The sequence below is a fragment of the Magnolia sinica genome, chromosome 16 (genome assembly GCF_029962835.1).
Source record: "Magnolia sinica isolate HGM2019 chromosome 16, MsV1, whole genome shotgun sequence".
NCBI lineage: Eukaryota > Viridiplantae > Streptophyta > Magnoliopsida > Magnoliales > Magnoliaceae > Magnolia > Magnolia sinica.
In genome coordinates, this window is record NC_080588.1 from 68,323,285 (window position 1) to 68,338,499 (window position 15,215).

Here is a 15,215-nt window from a genome sequence, read left to right on the forward strand (position 1 = left end):
ATATGAATGCTTTGAAAACGAAAAACTACTATCTGGTCATTTCATTGTACCGATGATTTCAAGAAAATTCAGCAGTGCATCCAAAGGCATACGTGAAATGATACTTTATAGAAGCAAAGTCGTTTGTACCATTGATCTAATCAACCAAATCAGTGATACTGAAACATAGCTGATCCCTGCACTTGGCCTGAATTCAGACTATTCAGCTATAACATCACAGCCAATCCAATGCAGTCGAATGAATTCCTGTTATGTCCGACACGATGTTAGACAGGAAAACAATCCAACCAGTGATGACGAAATCTCATTAGACCGTAGAGCCTGCGAAAATCATCGGCACTAAACAAAGCAATCTTCCTCAATTGAGGAAGTAGCACAAGAGACACTCTTAGATTTGAGATCTACTGATTTAATCACACCACTGATGGAGTTCCACACTAACCTGAAATCTACAAAGCGTTTGAAACAATATTTTACATGGACAACATCAGCGTCAGTGATGGAAACAAGGGGGAAAAAGCACGAGAGAAGGAATACAACTGAGAAAGAGAATCATTCTAGGAAAGCACCTGACCGAACTGCCTTCATGAGTTTGGCTAATACCTTGAACCACATTATGGAAAAGCCATGACAATATGAACAGCGCAAGAAATCAACCCAAGTCAGTAGTCATAAGGGCGAAGCTGCTAGTTTGGAAACTGGAGCCAAATTCATGATTGGCAATTGCTCTCCATACTTTGCATGTGTTCCCTTTCCCCCTCAGGAGGCGTGACCTTCAAGCGTTTGTGGGCCTGCTGTTCCAATCCCTCCTCCAAACCTTCACCGCTCAATTGCACACCACCATTGCTCAAAGGCTTGCTGTTTTCTGTTGTTTCAACATCCTGAAGAGAAGGGGAAGGATGGTTTTGTTGGCAGGGGATAAACGAATCCTGAATCTCCTTGCTCTCAGCAACAGCATCCCCCTCCTGAGTATCTTCAACCGCGCAGGTCTCCAGCCTCTCATCAGAAGCCGCAGCTGGATTCTCAGGGTTACCCTCAAAAGTCTCTGGCAAGACCAACCTCGGCTTTTCCTCTGTTTCTTCTAACTGCTCATTGGAACCTGCTTCGACTGTAATTTCAGCCACAGAACCAATTGAATTCTGGGACCCACAACACATTGACTCACTACCCTCGTGCTGCTTGGGTTGCATGGACATATCTTGGGAACATGATGCCTCAACTGCTGCAACGTCATTGGGGGAATATGGGGCCGAACATGCTTCGACTGTAATTTCAGCCTGCAGCTTATAACCAACTCTATTTGAAGGTGAGAACACAAACTGCTCGCCAGTTTCTGCATCTTCCTGTTGGAGCAAACAAACACCAGACAGGTGAAGTAATAAGAAAATGAAGTAACAAGCACTTTCTAACTTCCAGAAATGCACAATGTACAGAAGATGCAGATGTTGTCATTTCAAATCAGCCTTTTTGTTTGGTTTTTCAAAGGCCTACCAAAGGACCAATTAGCATGCAGCATGGCGGTCATTTAAAAATGCTGATCCTTCATTTGAGTCTGGCCCAAGTTGCACCAAGAATTCACTGATTTCAACCAAAATGCAAAATCTGAAACAAGGAATATGTTGACAACAGAAGAAGCACACAATCTTGGGTCTGCCTGACTCAATGTCTACAATAAATCATAGACACAATTACCACTGGATGAAAATGAGCTTCTTCAGGGGCTATGCAAATCAGTCAAGTTTTGATTCATTCAAAATGAGGACTGCTGAGACCAGTTGTGCATCTCCAACTAACTCCCCCACACATGCCATGCTTGCACACATCTGAGATCCGGGCCGTTGACCAGGAAGTCTCCAAGGTGAATGTGCTTTTGCCCAGAAACCAGCCTGGCCTAATCATCAAGTAGGCTACACAAGTATGAAGTTGGACGGTTAGAAAAGGATAACAGACAATTCATATTTGACATGCATCGTCGTCCGTCTCATAAGTGGTTTAGCCTGATTTTCAAGCCTGCACATTAATTGCAGGACCCACCTGATGAACAGCCCCAATCTCTCAATTGCATGCCTCATTCTCACAAATGGCGCAAACAGGTGTGGTGACTGCATATGCACGAAGGAGCACAGCATAACTACTTTTAATATTAAGAGGTTCTCATGCTATCAAACTAATCATGGCTACAATTTAAGTTTCAAAGATAGCAGAGGTATGGTGTCGTAATTAAGAGGCACGCTCAAGTGGTACCAGTACCCTAGAAACTTAATTTGGTACTGGGAAAATGTGGGGCCCACATGACACATGCAGGGCATCCAACCAGTCCATTGGACATATCACCTCATGTTATCCCCAGGTGCCAAAAATCAGCCTCATCCAACGATCAGATGAGCCATAACACAGGGAACAATGTGAGAGAGGACGCCCACCCTTGTTTTGCACAGGGGCACATCATCCAGGCTAGATGCATGGTCAAAACAGCCTTGATTCCATATAAAAACATGGTCGGTCCTCTGCACAAATCAAAGGTGGGCATTCCTTCTAACTTCTACCCTGTTAACATGACCCATGGGATTCATGGATCAGCCCGATTTTCGGGATCTGAGATGAACATGCTCTGACGCATCCGATGGACAGGTGGGATTTCATTCATGCATCACACGGGCCCCACATCTGACTGGTAAGACTATAGCTTTTATGGTGGTACAGGTACGACTAGAGGGCAGCCCTTTAATTAAATGGTTAGTGACTTTTTATTAGTAATACATAAGAATAATAAAATACCTCTATTGGTGACATTGGAGTACTGAGCTCTTGAAAGGAGTCGAGCCGGTGAAAAGGTCCACACTGTGTATCCAGGGAAGACCCTGCAATATTTCCTTGCTCAAGAAACTCCCTGAAAATAATGCCTGATTCTTTATCACACTGAACACTGCGAGGAGATGATGGAGGCAACAGTTCAATCTCAATGCCTCCATTGACGGTGGAGCAAAATGAATTACCAAGACCCCTCTTCTTGGTTGGACTGCATTGCTCAGAAAGGAACTGTACAGCTTGTTCTTTCTGGGCATTGATTTCTTGAAACTTAGGAGAACCATGCTGACTGCTGCATGCAGCTGGAGGAATTTTCAGAGAATGGTCATTCAGAAGTTCAAAGATTAGCTTCTGAATCACAGAACGCTTGTGAGAAGCCTCGAAAGGCGGAAACCAATCTGCATTGAGCTGTAAAGAAAAACCCACTGCATATACATGAGCTGAATTGGCATGTATCTTTTAGTCTGAAAATAAGTATGCTTTTTTTAGAATCAACAAAATTTTATTGAAAAAGAAGTATGCTTGAATATTGAATCTTTGCTATGCTGCCCCTGGACGTCTCAAACAAGCAAAACTCTTTTATTTTATTTTATTGAGAGCATGACTAATTCATTAAGCCCAACAAAAAGAAAGCAAACAGAACTTGAGACCACAAAAAAGCAGGAATAGAAAAGCCCAAGGACTTGTTTGGCAGCATGGATTTGAACTCATGTGGAATCAAGTGGATTTTAGTCCGTATGGAATAGGGTGGATTTGGAGTCAGAGCTTTGAGGTGGTAGTTCAAAAAGAGCTCTTTTGGAGGATTTGGATTCCGCTTATATTAATGCAAGGGCATTTTCACACCGGGCTCGAGTGGGGTCACCTGTGGGATGCAGGGGCACACTCGGGGTGGGCGGGGCCCACGGGAGAGGTCTCGTGTTTGAGACTCCTCACCGGGGGTGATTAATGCGAATTTCACACCGGGCTCGAGTAGGGAAGCCTGTGGGATGCGGGGACACACTCAAGGTGGGCAGCCCGTGTGAGGCAGTACCCATGTGATTTGGGGCCCACGAGGGGGGGTCGGCCGAGGTCCTAACCCATGAGATGTGGGGCCTGGGCTATGAGATAAAAGGATTAATTCTCCATGCTCTAACAGTTCAAGCTTTTAGAGCAAGTGGTTAATTGTCCTGCATCACATGTCCAAATGAATCCAAATCCCTCCAATTCCTAACTACCCAACCCCCAAAACAGCAAATCCCATAAATCCCTCCGATTCCATGTTGCCAAAGGAACCTCGAGGGAAGAGCATGCTTGCTTAAAGAGAGATAGCCAAATACACTAGAATCTAAATCCCCAAACATCACCTTGAAGAACCACCATGGGGATTCCGGTAACACCATAGCCCAATCAAGAACCATGGAAGTAATACCCCATTTTATGGAGGGGGAGACTTTTCCTTTGAAGATCTTGGCATTCTTCTCTCAATATGCCCCACAAAATAGCACAAGGGACCATCTTCCAGGTCATTTTTCTGCACCTCGAGAAGGACCCAGCCCCCCAATCCTCAATAACATTTGACACAGGTGCTTGTCACCCAGCTGACTCTAAAAATTTGAAAAAGTAAGCCCAAACCTCTCTGAGCAGCCTGGCAGTGAGGGAAGAGATGGTTCACAAACTGCTCATCTCCTCTACACATGAGGCACATGTTCAGCATCAATCATATTCCTTTCAAGAGGAGGGATTTGGACGAGAAGTAACCATTTGTCGAGCACTTCCAAACCTTCCTATCAGCATCATCCCATCTCTGCCACCACCTTGAGAGCATACAATAGGGATGCATACTCATTTGCTTCATTATTATGGTTCCTTTTGAGTGCTATATTCCACACCATAGAACCTCCCAATGACTGGTAGCACTCCGCACCTTTGCCTCCTTGTTCGCAGTGAGAGCAAACAAACAGGGAAAAGATATTGCCAAAGGGATGTCCCCAAACCAAATATCCCTTCAAACAATGTTTTAAATAGCTTACGCTATGCAGTATAGCTGACCCTGAACATTATGTAGCTCATGAAAATAGCTTAAGTAGCATGTGGCCTATGCTACATGCGGTACACACTACATAGCCTACGTTATAGGCTATATAGCTTGCACTACAAGTTATTTTCCATTCAAACAAAAATTGATTAACATTTTCAATGATTTGCTAATTTTTTCTATTTCTCAATAAAAATTAGTTAATCTTTTCAGAGATTTTAGTATAATAATAAAAGCAACAGTATTAAACTAGTTCTATTGCTCTTTCTTCATAATTAATAGTTGCCTTATTTTGTATATTATTTAGGCCGTGTTTGGTTGCACCAGATATCATGAAATTCATTATTAGTTAGTGAAATTTGCTGCAAAATATCAAGAAATTTCTTGATATTTGATGCAACCTTAATTAAAAATCTAGAAATAGCATGTGGCTTATGCTACACGCTATGTAGCTTAGCCTCATGCTTTAGAGGAGTGAACACTACGCTACATGCTATTCACCATTTAAAACGCTGCCTCCAAATGTAGACACTATCGCCTCTTCCAATCACAAAACACGTTCTTTCCTCAAACAAGCCACCAACTTCCCCTGGGTTTGAATGCTCCTCCCTTCTAGATTCCCTCCTGACTTTGCTAATGGCCATCCAAACTTATGACCCTCAATAGAAGATAATACCCGCACTCCCTTAGCCTTCCCAAAGCAAGGCAACCTTTTGCTTTTGGCTTTTGAAAATCTTTCCAACACACAAGGTCAAATTTATGACCCTTCACCCTACCTTCCCACAAGAATCCCTTTGGTTTTTTTCTTTTTTTCTTTTTTCAATCCTCTTCACATGTGGTCCACCTTTGTGGATGGCATACATCTTCCTTGACACCTACCAGAGGATTACACGCTGGGCCATCTTGATTCTCCAGTATTGAAATAGATCAGGGAGAGACTCCTTCATTTAGGAGAATGGAATCTATAAATCTTCATCACAGACATTGTTTTTCGTGACCAATTTGGTTCATGAGTGATCTCCACTCTTCTACGCTTTAGAAATATGATGTTATTGCAAATGGGATTTCCTGGGATGGGCCCCTTTATCAAATCGTTTTATACGATATTCCGCTGCATTTGTACTCCAAGGACCCGACAATCCAAGCCCGGGCCTTATCCGCATCAATCTTCGAGCCCACTTTCCTAACCTCGCTTTGAAATCTCTCTCAAGCCAAAAAGCTTGCTCCTCATTAATAGTCTTGAAAACTAGGCCATCCAATCTTGGCCCTATGCAATCTTCTTTTGCATAAAGGCGCTAAATTTTGAAGATGGATATCTCTCTCTTTCAACCAAATTGCTCTAGACTTTTGTCTCGCCATAGCCTTCTCTAGCTTGGATCGCTTGATAAGATGATACAGGGGCTTCTTTCTCTAGTCATCTCTGATCATCTAAAACACCACCCTCCTTCTCTATCAACATGTTGCCAAGCAACTCCTTTTTCCTCATCCTTTCAACTCCAAATTTAGATTTGCTCAACTCTTTCAGCTTAATCTTAATGAGTTGAAGTTTCTTCAATGATCTATATCTAGCCCAACCCTCTACCGCACATCCATTCCACCACTCTACCACCAGTTCCCCAAAACCCTCTTGCTTTACCCACAAATTCTGGAATTCGAAAGGAATTAGCCCACACACAATACCCCTCAACTCAATGCAAACAGGAACATGATCCGATATCGACCTCGGCAACGCTTATTGACACACACCCAGGAAGTGACTTTCTCAATCCACTGAGATAATGAACCTGTCCAACTCGCACATGACCAGCCGATCTTGATTGTTCTTCCAAGTGAACCCCCCCACCCCAAAATAAAAATAAAAATAAATAAAGAAAAAAAGAAGAAGAAAAAGTGGAAGGTCAATGAACTCATTTGAATCAATAATCAAATTTCCACATAGATGTTGTGATCCTATGCATTTTCAACTCCTATTTACTCACATGTTGTTGAAGTCTTCACCCACAAGCCATGGTAGATTCCAACTCCTACTTACACTTGACAACTCCCAATCCCAGAGATGCAGAAATCATTAGTTCATATTTTGAGTTTTTGACCATATAGAAACCTTTCTCATTAAAACAATAGAATTTTCCAAGTTCATCAAGTTTTTTGAAACAATTTCATGATTTAGGAGGCCTCAACAAAGCAGTTCTATTTCATAAAACAGCGTGCTTACTTTAACAATACAAAAGGAAGCTGATCAAGGTGTCCAAAACAATTGAAAGTGCAAATAAGATTTCAAAAGTTGGACAAGAACAAGTCAATGAAAATTCCTCAATAACACGAACCTTGAAAAGAGGATCAACATTTCCAATTAAGCGCGTGACATAGACAAAAGATTCTCTCAAGAAAGGAAATATGCATAGATATAATTAGTCCACAGTGTTTATTGAACGCTGAGGAATAGTCATTGGCATAAGGGTTAGACGATGATGATGATGTTTATAGAACACTGAAGAATAGTAATTGGGATAAGGCTTAATGACAATGATGTTTGTAGAACATCGAGGAAAGACCCAATCTGCTGATCATGTTGGCCCCACTGTCCAGGTTCCTCATCTGGCAAATATGCCAGTTTGATCATCAGGTGGGCCACAGGTGTATACTGAATGTCGACCAATGATCAATTTCTCTTAATCACCCATTTCTTTGGACACATGCAGCCCTCCTGATGATCAGCTTGGTCAGACTACAGTATGGGACTTGCTTGGTGACTGGCTTGGATCTTTCTTGAGAGGTGAGTGCCAAACAATTGTGCTTGCTTGAACAGACCTAGCATTAATCAAACTAAATATACAACGAGAAAATTAATTTTATTTCAAGAAAAAACCAGGTCTCTGAATACTATGGTCATCATGTCCTACACATGGGAGATCGTAAAACTAAAACATCATAAATTTTGTAGAATGAGAAAGGATCACTTACAAAATTTGAGAACTTTGTTATCTTGAAGGGGCTGAAGTTTAATGGAGCTTCCTCCAAAAACAGTTCCACATAATGGAGCAAAAAGAGGCCACAATCAAATGAATTTTCTTGTTGTGGCAGCTGAAGCACAAGGGAAAATAATTAAGTATGAACATTCTATGCATTTTCAATGAACATACGAAAAGAACAGACCTAGCTGGAACAAAGCAAACATAGTTATAAAAAAGATTGAAAAAGAAAGTGAATATGAACACCATGCTCCGTTTCGCACATTATGAACAAAAGGTTATGCTTTAAATATCTACGATATTGGCTGATATATCGTTTTTCCAATAGATGTGATACAATCAATGATTGGAATACATATTTTACAATATAACAACGATGGTATCGTTTCAATTGGAACAATGTAAATAAGCATAAATTAAGAAAATTTCCAACAAAAACTTTTTGCCCAATTTTTTTGGGGATTCCAGTTCTAGTCGTGTTTTAACAACTCCACTTGAGACAATTTGCATCAAAACAGATTTGGTGGAGAGAGATTGGAGAGGGATTTCAGACTGGAGAAAATTGCATTTTAAAATTCATTCATTCTTTCAACAAATTAGCAACAAAATGTTTTGAAATCCATGCATATGCATAACTGCTCCGTCGAAATGGATTTCAAGCAACAAGCAATTTGGACTTTCAAGGTGAAAACGGAAGAACTGGGGAAATCCGAGTTTCAGTTGTTGGAGCTCAAATATTTCTTCATATAACTGATACATATGAGAGATATCTCTGTCGGATGAATACATCTCTCGTAGTGCTTCCCAAACTTCCTTTGCAGTATTTAAAAACATTACATTAGCACTGATGGATGATTCCATACTATTCCACAACTATATTATAATTTGAGCATTCTCCTAAGTCCGTAGTTCATATGTACTAGAACTCTCACAGGGTTTTTTCGCAATCAAGTATTTCAATTTCCCCTTTACTATTAAAAGTACTTGAATGGACTTGGACCATTGGAGATAGTTTGTTCCATTTAATTTAATAGAGGATATTTGACCCCTAAAAAATTAGATGGATTTATGAATCCAGTTAGAGAATCACTTCTCACTTCCATCTAGGACAAGTGACTAAAATATATACCACAAGCTTATATAAAAATGGGTTGGCCTTTCGTGATCAATGAATACTCAACTTGTACGCTTCACATGGTATGCACACCGCACCTAAAGAGAATAACCAACCCACACGTCCTCACGTTCCAACCAATCACGAGGGTTGATGATCATGAACACGGCATCTAATGAATGCAATCAACCCACACGTTCACACCATCTCACGAGAGGCGATGATCACGAACATTTCATCCCCTTCTCATGCACAGGCCATTACAAAGGCCCTAAACGCACAAAAATTAATAATAATAATAAAAGAAAAGGAAAAGGAACCCTAGGTTTCTTAAAGATTTTCAGTGCAAGAAGGATGAGAGAGCCGAAAAATAAATGAAGGAAACAAGGATAGGGTAGATAGGAGGTATAAATTAGATCGGAAACAAGATTTCTCTGATACCACGTAGAACAATCTGCTTGTTACTATATCACAACACTGTAGATATACTGTAGCAGGGATTGTTGCACGTGAAAGAAGAAAAGAAAAAGAGAAGAGAAAAGAAAAGAAGATGAAAGCCCTAATTGAGTAGAACCTCCACCTCCCCCTTTTTAGAACAAAGCAAATCTAACATGACATTTATATCTTTTAAGTAACAAATGCAAAAATAACCAGCATATCCCAATTAACATAAACAAAAGATTATAAGAGAATAACAGCTAGGTGGGCCATATCCACTTCTGTTATAAAAAAAAATCAAAGGATGTTGTGTTTGAGTATCATAGCTAAGTGGAAGTCTCAGACTCCAGATCTAAGTTTAGGAGGAAAGGGTTGAGAAAACAAGGGTTGTAGGAAACCTGCTGCTGCAGGCACAACTAAAGCTGGACATGGTGGTTGTCTTTGATAGTCATGGTCCAGCTTGGATTGGCGTGGTGAGATGATAAGGGTTTAGTACTGGCCTTCCCAGGCCCTTGGAGTGCAGGGGATTCAATATCTGTAAAGATACACGCTCTTAGAGATCTCCACATTTTTTCTCCAGGAATCTTATTGTGGAGAGAGATCATCAAGCAAATTTTCAGTGGTTAGCAGTGTCTTAGCAAGGCCCTTGGTGCCTAGCTCCCTGTATAGGTGAGTGAAGCTCTTGTTGGACAAATTTGGAAATCATTCCTCTGTTGTTTCAAAAGAAGAGAATGGCATGCCCACGCCAAAATTGGAGAAAAAAGAGGTTCACTCAATACTGACCAATCCCTGCATTTGTAATATGTTTTCTACTGTCTTTCATACCCTAAAAAAAGAGTAAAGAAAGAGAAATACGTACAATCAACTCATATGGCAATTCTCATTGATCAACAAATATGATTATAAGGACTCAAGATATTAATAGAAAAAAGAGAGACGAACCTCTAGAGGGACAAATCGCAGGTTTGAGAATTTTAAAGAAAGATCTTTAGATGACTCCCCATGCCGTTCTTTCCACTCCTCCCATAGATAACTATCCTCCCAAGATAAAGAAGTGAAAGTCAACTATAATTCTTAGAAACTTTAAACACCACAAAAGATACAACTAATAAACCAGATTTAGTTATCAAATGAAAATGGTGATCATCAGTCATGTAAGAGAGGACCTATACATAACTATCCTCTCAAGATAAAGAAGTGAAAGTCACTCATAGTTTGTAGAAACTTTAAACACAACAAAAGAAATAATTTATACAAGATTACTCTTTAGAACAAAAGTGGTGATCATCAATCATGAAAAGAGGTTCCATCTCATATAACCTACGAGACAAATACTTCACAAAATGGTTAACATATTCATATAATATTGTGTCCAACACTTCAACTTTGTGTAAAATCCATACTCATGACCTTCCAATTATGTGCTCGCATCATATCTGGGTGCATAGAGAGCAAAATCAGAAAGGTTCACTCCTGAAAATTATAGCTTAGAATCGCTAGAGAATTGAAAGTTGATTTGAAAATGGGACCAAATCTAGCTTGAAAATGCAGATTAGATGGAAATGCTGGTTAGCATTAAGTCTACAGTGTGATACTACAAACTTTGTTCCAACTTCACTTTGTACAACCACAAATTGAAAAACAACATGAAGATCTATTTCCAAACCAGAATAAATATGCCTGAGCAGATGGAAATTGAATTTTCAGACAATAGCTAGAATGATATCAACCAAATGAATCATGTGGCATAGAAAAAGAATCACTATTGCATGAAACATTGAATTGCCTGGGAAAATTCACAAATGAAAGAAGCTTTAGCCAATGAAAAACCTCCATCACATAAAGAAATCATAATCTAACAAACTGTTTTGGAAATGGCCTTCTAAGCATTTATGCTGGAATCAAGACATGGATAAGAAACCATAGGAAGAAAAAAGTAGATTCTGGAAAGTTTCATACAAATTACTTTCTAAAACGTTCATTATACAAGGAAAACGTATGCTGCATTTTTTTATATGGAACTTGGTGTGTTTCTATAGAAAAACTTTTTAGGAACCTATCATTCAGATCAGATGGATTTTTTTTTTTAATTGCCAACGATAACTTAGTTAGGATAAGGCTATGATGGTGATGGTGATCGACAGAAGTAATTTTATTAGAATTAAAGATTACAAGTATCCATCAAAGCAATGGATTAAAAACCCCATCCTTAAATAAAAGGATAAGAAACCCTACATAAACTAGGATGGAAATTGAAGAAGACCATTCACCTTTGAATAAGATTCTTTAAACCTGTGTGACTTCCTTTGATAGAATCCATGTGCAATATGCATGGTACTTTAGGTGCCTTTTCAATTTCTTCATCTGAAAGAGAAAAGTATTGCATGAACAAAAGAGAGACATTCATACTTGAGAAAGAAATGGAGATTATGCAAATACTGGACGCTTGCCTTTAAAATAAGCTACTTCTCCAGGATGACATATAACCATCAAACTCCAATGAAGACTGTTGTGCAATATACCACAATGCATAAATTTGGAATATCAGAGTTAACTTATTCATAAGTATAAAATATGCATCAAGCAAAATTTTTCTTACTTGAAATTTACAGGTATGAGGATGTAATCCTTTTCAAATATATTTACTTTCCGTGTCCATTTACGAACACGTAGGAAAGCTGCCCTCCCTTCTTTTACACTTCCTGGATCCTTGTCTAGATCAGCTAGCTTGCGGAAGAAAAAACTGTTGAAAAAATGGAACCTATGCTTGTCTTCAGGTTGGATTTTATTCTTTAAATATCTGTCATTCAAGTGAACTATCATAAGTAACCTCTCTAGAAAGTTGAATTGAAGCCCTAATGTAATAATAATAATAAAGTAAATAAAAGCAACAGCATGCATATACAGCAAAATGGGTAGGATTAGAAAAAAGTAACAGCATGCATATACAACAAAATGGGTAAGGAATAGAAAACTTCGAGGAACAAAAGAGAAACCAGATCGAAGGACAAATCCAGTCAAAATTTCTTTAATTTATATTCCTCTTTCTCCTTCCATCAAAGTAAGCCCAAAATCCTCTCATATAATCATCCTATAGTTGCACGGAGCATGAAGCAACGTGACAGCAGGGGTAAAACATCAGACTTGAAAGAGAAACACACACATACAGTAAGTTCATAAGTCTAACATTGGTGGAACTGAAGAATACGCTGTCCAAATAGTGAATAAATGGAATGAGCAAGCATGATGTATACAAATAATGAAATTTCACAGGCAAACCTTTGTCACCTAGCAAGGATCAATTTTTGCTCCATAGTAATAAAGAACTAACTTTAAGAAGGAAAAGTGGATATCGAAAACAAGTGTTTTTATCCTCAGCTGGAAGAGCCACGGAAGTTTCTGCATGTCAACTTACTTAATGTAAAAGTCAATGATAGTGTCATTGATGAATGTCTCTGGTTGCAATAGCTCAACATCTCTCTTACTAATTGAAACAGCATCAGGATCTCCTTTTGGATAGATAACATCTTCAAAAGGCTCATCAATACTGAAATTGTAAAATTTGTCAGTGTTTCAGAAAATATATTGAATACGAAAAGAATATAGGGCAAACCAGAAGTTCCTATCCAAAAAATTGAAATACAAAGTCATTATCAGCCTTTAAAATGGGAAATGATTAGTGAAAGTGAAACTAACATTGAATCATGAATCTCACAAAGCTGATTGAATGCCTAGATATGTTCTCATCCATGATTGGGTAAAGATGCCAGATAATACTGAATATAAAAAAACTGAGGAAAAGTAATGTGCCATTAAATATGCATTTTCATCATAGTGGAAAATGAATCAATGGAGAAATAAGAGAAAATAAATGGACCAGCTTTCCATCCTTTAACTATATCTGCCACCATACTTTGAAGAATCCAGGAGGGCCCAATCTCTTAAAATGACCTCTTCCATATTCTCTCTTCCTCCGCAACAACGGAAACCAGGATCTGATGCAAACTAGTTGCAGGAGTATTAACAAATATGTACCAGATTTGCAACACCAGATTCACCAAAATTTACATTGACAAGAGTCACAAGAAAAACTGATCATCATAGTGTTATTGATGAATGTCTCTGTTTGCAAATAGCTCACGCCTTGAGGACAATGAACTGCTAAACCTCAAGGGGATCCAAAGCCCATCGAAAAGAATCACCAGTACCTTGAGCCCAAAGTAAGAAGATATATCAAGCTCTTGAAAAGGTCACTGCGACCACTTTGATAGAATTCCATGATCAAAAGATTAGTGAACTCCTCGCAAATGAGTGCCCAATGGCTATGTTGCCCTCCAATGTTCTCCACCAAAATTTTGAGAGATTTCACTTTGTTTTGTCCTCATACATGCAGCTTCTTGTCTTTTCATAAATCCCAATAGGACCACCACGAGAAGCACCTTTCAGAGTATCATTTGATGCTTCTTAAATGGACCTGCTTTCCATCTTCCAATTATATCGGCCACTATACCTTGAAGAACCCAGGAGAGCCCATCTTCCACATGAGGGGCCCTAGATATCATTAATTGATAACTAATCATCCAACTAATAAAAGAGCCTCTGAAGCAAAAGGAAATCCCCAAAATAGGCCCTGTATATGAGCTAACTTACATCTAGCCCATACATAGCAGCACTTTGGTCATTTCCTTGATTATGATTTATGCAGGGACATCCATCACATTATTCACTGACCGATTCGTGCTTTACATGGTTTCACCACACATGCAGCCATGTGGGCCCTAACCTTGGGCACTGAGATCTGATTGCATCAGATTTATTTATTTATTTATTTATTTTTGAAAGATAACAATCTGATTGCATCAGCAACTCAAGCTCTAATGGGAAGGGGGAAAACGAAAAGAAGTGGACACCACAGTCTCTGGAATGCTCAAGTAGACCTCACAGCTAGGCATTTCGACAAACATGCCCAGCCATATGGGACACTGGGACTCTTAAGGATGATAACGCATATGAGAAATGGAGGGTTGTAGATGGCCCCTCTACATGTTTTCACATGTTCCAATGTGGAACATGTATGAAATCCAAGCTATCAATCAGGTTGGTCATCCCATGCATCTGCCCTACTAGTCCAAGAATCATCTGTCCACTCATCAGGTGGGTCACAATGTACAGAGCCAATTAACTGCTAAAAAAGACTTTGGCCAAGTTTTCTTCAGCTATCCATTTGTTTTCAAACACCTTGACCCACCTCAGTACACTGGCCTGATTTTGGGTGCAGGAAATCTGCACGTGAGGTAAATCCAGCTCAGATGCTCCACGTTTCTTAGCTTGGCAAATGTACCCACATGTTGTTGAATTAGCAAATCTCCAAGAAAGGATGATAGCAAAAGAGTAGATGAGCTATAATAGCTGATGCAAAAGAATTAGAATTATGGCATGCATCTTCTGCATGAAATTCTGAGACATACCCATGGTTTCTGAGAATTCCACTTAACAGTGCATCTATATGTAACGACCTTGGAAATTTTTGTGCTAATCTTTCCTTAAGTAGTTGTTTTTGGGGTAATTAGCGCTTTACTTGATTGCTTGTGAAATTCGCATCAATCACTTTAAATTGTATCTGCATGGCTCTAAACGTGCAGATTAGTGAGCGCTACGTTACTCTGAAATCTGGGATCCATCGCTAAATCCAGTTGTTCTGGGGAATTTTTAGAAGATCTGGATCGGACCTAGACCGCGCATCGAAAGTCCGATGGCGATGATCTTAGGCTGTTGCGGTCACTGAGTTGGGCTTGATCTTCACCTCAAAAATCAAGTCGATCTGATGTTCTGGGTCGATTTGATTGAGTTCGGAGTGAAGAGTGTGAGA

General features: G+C 39.5%; 1 protein-coding gene across 2 annotated transcripts in view; it reads right to left on the bottom strand.

Annotated features, from left to right (window-relative positions):
• Nucleotides 1-336: 336 nt before the first annotated feature.
• The window catches only part of LOC131229753 (probable ubiquitin-like-specific protease 2B), a 36,538-nt gene continuing 21,659 nt past the window's right edge, over nt 337-15,215 (bottom strand). For both annotated transcript variants that reach the window (XM_058225768.1, XM_058225767.1), the window contains exons 9-16: nt 12,762-12,893; nt 11,946-12,146; nt 11,797-11,852; nt 11,617-11,710; nt 10,289-10,379; nt 7,787-7,906; nt 2,779-3,216; nt 337-1,343 (exon numbers count right to left, since the gene is read on the bottom strand). In XM_058225768.1, coding sequence (XP_058081751.1) covers nt 711-1,343; nt 2,779-3,216; nt 7,787-7,906; nt 10,289-10,379; nt 11,617-11,710; nt 11,797-11,852; nt 11,946-12,146; nt 12,762-12,893 — 1,765 coding nt within the window. In that variant the 3' untranslated portion in view covers nt 337-710. The remainder of the gene's footprint in view (nt 1,344-2,778; nt 3,217-7,786; nt 7,907-10,288; nt 10,380-11,616; nt 11,711-11,796; nt 11,853-11,945; nt 12,147-12,761; nt 12,894-15,215) is intronic.